The 5,672-nt window shown below is 29.0% G+C and overlaps 1 protein-coding gene across 1 annotated transcript; it reads left to right on the plus strand.

Moving 5' to 3' along the window:
* Positions 1–390: 390 nt before the first annotated feature.
* LOC107456388 (putative leucine-rich repeat-containing protein DDB_G0290503) lies at positions 391–5,422 on the plus strand. The gene is made up of 2 exons (XM_016074250.3): positions 391–2,060; positions 4,848–5,422. The coding sequence occupies exons 1-2, from the start codon at positions 560–562 to the stop codon at positions 5,342–5,344; spliced, it is 1,998 nt and encodes a 665-aa protein (XP_015929736.2). The 5' UTR covers positions 391–559; the 3' UTR covers positions 5,345–5,422.
* Positions 5,423–5,672: the final 250 nt, after the last annotated feature.

Consider the following 5,672-nt stretch of genomic DNA (forward strand, 5'->3'; position numbering starts at 1 on the left):
GAAAAAAAAAACTTTTATTTCATTTATTTTATTTCGGAATAACATTCTGCGACAATTCGAATTCTCTATTTGAAAGTTAAGTAAATCTGTATTTTAATAGTTAATAACGTAACATTAGTGTAACGTAATGTTAAATTTACAGTTTAGTTTTGCGAGAATTTTCAAGGTTTAATTTTTCTTTTTCAGTTAGCGCATGCGCTCGTGGAATTCAGGAAAACCCGAGCATAATGAGTCTCCTTGCGTGACGAATTTCATAAGGTCTTTTAATAAAATGTTACATGGTGATTTAGAACTTTTCCAGTTTAATGCGTTTATATATTTCATTTTGATAAACAGTATTTAACGAACGATGAGTTTAAGCATTTTGGTGGTGACCATCGATTCTAAATTAACTTATAATTTCAAACTGTTTGGCAACACTACACCAGATACACAACGTACTTGTGATATTTGTAAAAGTAAATAGAGAGGACAGAAAGGAAAATTATTCTATTTGGAAAATATATGAATTTGCGAAATAAATTAGTCTTTTTGATATGTAAATGTAAAATTTTCAACGATGCCTCAAATTTATAGTGCTACTCCTATATACCTGGAACAAACAATTAATGATGAGTTCTATTCTGATAGAGAAATAGAACATAGTTCTAACTGTTTAGAACCTCCTCCCAATTTTAATTCAGAAGCATCGAAAAACGATGGTTGTTATAGTCTCTTTGGAACTGTTAGTGATGAAGAAGATCGTTTAATTTCAGGTTGTGACCCAAATGTAATCACAGAAAATTGTTTTCAAGTAACTAAAAATGAAAGTGATAGTGGGTGTGGAAGTGGAAGCGATGAAGAAGATCGTTTAAATTCAGGATTATCTTCTGTTAGCGATGATCAAGATCGTTTAAATTCAGGATTATCCTTTGTTAGCGATGATCAAGATCGTTTAAATTCAGGATTATCTTCTGTTAGCGATGAAGAAGATCGTCACAATTTGGGATTAACTTCCGTTGAAGGTGACTCAAATAATATCACAGTACCAGTTACCCAGTTGAACACCACAGATTCGTTTGATTTTTGGAATAAAACAAGTAGTAATGTAAATAACATTAAGCATCAAAATATTAAAAAATCAGCAGACCGTAATTCGGTTACTAAATCAGTTATAAAAAACAAGGATCATGATGAGGGAGATTTTCTTAATTTGTTGCCAGGCGATCTTAATGTTAAAAATTCAGATCTTAAAAGGCAAGATATACAAACCCTAAAAAGTTTAGATCAGAAAAATGTAAATTACAGTGATTGTGATTTGAGTTTTTATGATTTATTTAATGGCATAAGCAGTAAACCTGACACTAAAATGGTTAACTCAATAAGCATTCAAAAAGATTTGTTAAATGAAAAAACTTGTTGCAATCCTTTTCCTGATAAATTTATTAATTCATTGGATAATTTATCACCTGAAATCGATAACACTTATTCTGATTTGTTCAGTTCACTATCTTTAAGTAGCTGCGAAGATGACTCGAGTATTTTGAATAAGGCAGAAAACAGTAACTCGGATAAGTTAGAAAATTTTTCAACGTGTAATAATTCACTTATACCATCTTGTGAAAATGATGAAACCCTATCTGATTTGTTAGCTTCTATTTGTGTTGAAAGTACTAATGTCGATGAGAAAAATAATTCTTCATTTTCTAACAATGCTAAATTAATAGATGCTAAATCTAATGATATTGAGGATAATAAAATTTCTTTGGCATCATTGGCAGAAGAATACTTATCATCTAAGGCTTCAAATTGTTTTTTGCCTATATCTCAAAAAGATGAATATATAGATTTAACTGAAAATATATTAAACTCTGAGAAAATTTCATTGACTAATCTATGTCCTTCGGATAATGAAAATACTCAAGATTTGTTTGATATGTGTGATTTGTTTGCAGCTGTTAATGAGAAGCTCGATGATCCTGATAAAATATATTTCAATGGTACAACTAATGATACTACCTTAAAGTCTGAATTAAATAATTTAAGGTCACAGACTGAATGCAACACAAATGAAAACGAAGGTATGAAAACTTTGTAACAATTTTTGCCTGTTTTTAATTCCTTGTTAACTAAATTTTCACTCTTCGTGGGTAAAGGCGTAAATTATTACTATCTGCTTTCAACTTATTCTATTATAAGTAATAAAGCTAATTAAATGTTCTTAATTTATATTCTTAATGTTTTGTGTGCAGTAAGCTATTATTAAGATATATTTAGTACGCACCTGGAATATCGGGAATACCGGAAAAAAATCGAGGAAGACAAGATTCTATTTTTAAAAAAGTCAAGGAAAAAACATTATTTTACCCCAAAACTTTGAATGGTCAGAGAATTTTTCACCCTATCAAATCTACGTGAAATAAACTGTGAAAGCATGTTTTTTCTTGATTTTGTTTGCAGTTGTGTAAGATGTTAAAAACTAATTAAATTAATAGCAGATGATCATTTGATAGATAATTAAGATTAATTTTTTTATCTTTTAGCATTTCTGTCGATAAGAGGTAATGGATATGTGTGATTTAAAAAACTCAAAATTTCTGTCTTCACGTTATAAGAAAAATATTTTAAAAACAGTGGTTATGCGCAATGAGTTAATTATGGGGATATTTCTGTATCGTGATCTGTCTTACCAACTACGATCGCCAAGATGCCAAATAGATTTTAAACTTGCAAATTTTTTTAAAAAAAACACATAGATGTTTGCCCGGGGGTGGCTACGAGTTACAGCTTTCGAGTTGGTCCCTTTCTGTGATTTTTTTTAGTTTCTCGCAAGCCACTGCCCAGAAGTCTCCAAGACTTTGCGATTATTCTGCCACAGATCACGATACGGAAATCTTCCCTTACATATATATGAATCCCTTTGTATTTTATGGTTGAGTTGAGATTTCTGGTTGTGTCACCCCTTATCTGGAATCGAGCTGTATTTCGAAAGTTATTTTTTTATTCCTCTGGGAAAAATTATAGCTTTCCTTATCCACTAATTTTTATGCTGATCATACCAGTCTATTACCATTTCGTTGCTGGAAAACTAATAGTGTTGGTACTGAGATTTAATGAATAGTGATTTGTCCAAATACTGAATATTAGGTGTCCGAGTAGCAAATAAAAAAAAAACATAATAGATATTATTTTTTATATAGAAATAAGTTTCGACATTTTTGAAAAATAATCGAAACTTATCTGTATTATTGGTTAGGGGTAAAGGGAAAAAATACTTTAATAGAAATGTTTAAGATAATTAGATATTAAGATTTAAGATAATTTTATATATTTTAGGTAAAAACAAACTAACTAACAGCTATTAAAAAAAAAAAAAATTACATTTGTAGAGTTCCTAAAATATTCCTGAAACAAAACTTTAATGCTAAAAATAATATTTTCTGGAAAAAAATTATCCATAAAGCATTAAAAGAAATAATATCTATCAGAAACACTTTTTAACAATGCAGTTTTTTTATAAAAACAAAGATACAAAAGCTAAACAGAAAAAATAAAAATAAATCTTAATTTTATTAATAATTGGATATTTTAATAAAGTATGAATTTTGAGGCCTTTTACTTATCTAATATTTTTAACATACTATTAAATTTATCTCATATGATGTAAATTTCTCAATTTAAAAGGTTTTATTTAAAGAGAGTTTATATAAAGATTCCAATTATCACAGAATTATCAAAATTGCGAATAGAGGATAGAGACCGTTTACTAACTAATTTTTGGCAAAAATTTTTGTTACCTACGAAGTTAATATATTAGCAGATGTAAAAGCTGTGTTTGTTTCCCAAAATTATAAAAAAAAATAGTAATAATTAAAGAAATATTGAACCCTTTTACAAATTTTAAAATTGGAGGAACATTTTTTTTATTAAAGTTTGTATTTTAGGTCTATAGTAAATTTCTCTACTTTATAATTTACTTATAAGTCTAAGTGATGATTGTATTGAATTAACAAAGCCATAATCTATGAAACTTTAACAGGGTCATTCAGGGCTCGAAAAACCACCCGTCCTCGGCGGTCAAAAATTCACCGCGGACAACGAATTTCTCGAATCCGTTGTCCGCGGTTTGTCTCGAATCCGTTGTCAGAAGTTGAAAGGGGCTTCTCAGCAATGAACTTACAAAAAATAAAAAATAAATAAAAAAAATTAAAAAAAAAACATTACGTACTGGTCTTAAGCAAGTATGAGCATCTACCTAAATGGAAAACCCCTTTCAGATTTCTGTGCAGAAACCTCTGTAAATCATTGACTTGATTGTGGAACTGGCAAACATCATTATTTTATTCATTTAAAAAACGCAGTATCCTCGGATAAATTTATATTCCCCATGTCATTTAAATTATTTCATAAAAGAGATACTATGTTACTATTAGTAACCTAGCATTTCTTTTATTACTGTATAATGTAATCCTAGTAACTACTAATTCATTGCGCAATTTATATTAATGTTTGTAATAAATAAGAGAAATTATATTTTTATTTATTTAGAAGCGACGGGTTAGTTTCACAGGAGGACGGGTACATTGTTGGACAAGCCGTCCTCGGGGACGGGTAAAATTTCTGAGTTTTTTCGAGCCCTGGGGTCATTTACTTGTTTTGATAGACATATCAATTCTCTCAATTAAAGAAAGCACTATCTTGATTTATCAGAACTGTTGAAATTCCTGCTGTTGTATTAGTGTTTTTATTTGTAAATTAATTATTAAAAATTTGATTTAGATTTACAGATGATAATTTAAATTGTGCTTTGGTATATTATAATTTATTGATTGTGTGCTTTTATTGATTTTTCCTTTTTTGTGATTTAGTTGCATTATTTGCTGAAAAATACTTTCATAATGATGAATCTTCTGAAGATGAAACTGATGGAAGCATAGAGATTGATTTGACTTCATGCTTAAAATCTGATAAGCTTTCAAGTTCACCCCTGAAAAGTCTAAATATTACAAAAGAGGAAATTATTATAGATGCAAATTCTGATCTATCTCCCTTACGTTCTTCTCCGCCCCTATTAATGCAAGAAACAAATGAAATATATTCGCCACTTCTGAAAAGTAAGAGAACTAAATCTAAGCCAAGTTTATTTTCAAAAGCTTTGTCTTGTAAACCGAAGAAAGACCAGCCTGCAGTTCTTAAAGTATTAAGTATACAGAAACAAATTTGTGAACGCCTTTTCAACCCACCCCAACTATCTGGTATTATTTTAAAGCCTAAAAAATCAGCTATTTGTCCAGCTGACGACTTCATATTTTCTACACTAGGCCGTCGTATTTTTGAACATGGAAAATTTCAGGAAGTGAGATAAAAAAAATTGGTTGTGAATTTATTTCCTCTTAAAGTGGTTGTATATAAATAAAAATTTATAAATTTGAGGAGTAATAAATTGTGCACAAATAGTTATATTAAATTATTATTTATAATTTTATTATTTTTCTTTTCGAGTTATTTTAAAGAGTATTTTATAATTAAAAAGCAGATAAATGTTATACTGACATAGCTCTTTTTGCCAAAGTTTTGCAAATTTTTGAAATTCTTCCTGTAAATAATACTGAGAAAATTTCACTGGTGCAAAGGACCAATAACTAAAATTTTTATTAGTTCTGACTGGCTTTTAGTGGTATGTTCTTGAGTGT

This window comes from Parasteatoda tepidariorum, chromosome 6, assembly GCF_043381705.1.
Source record: "Parasteatoda tepidariorum isolate YZ-2023 chromosome 6, CAS_Ptep_4.0, whole genome shotgun sequence".
Taxonomy (NCBI): Eukaryota; Metazoa; Arthropoda; class Arachnida; order Araneae; family Theridiidae; genus Parasteatoda; species Parasteatoda tepidariorum.

Excerpts from the sequence above, each read along its gene's own strand:
- LOC107456388 (XM_016074250.3), top strand. The coding sequence starts at position 560 with ATGCCTCAAATTTATAGTGCTACTCCTATATACCTGGAACAAACAATT. Across the intron at positions 2,061-4,847 it reads CAACACAAATGAAAACGAAG|TTGCATTATTTGCTGAAAAA; the intron begins GTATGAAAACTT and ends TTTGTGATTTAG.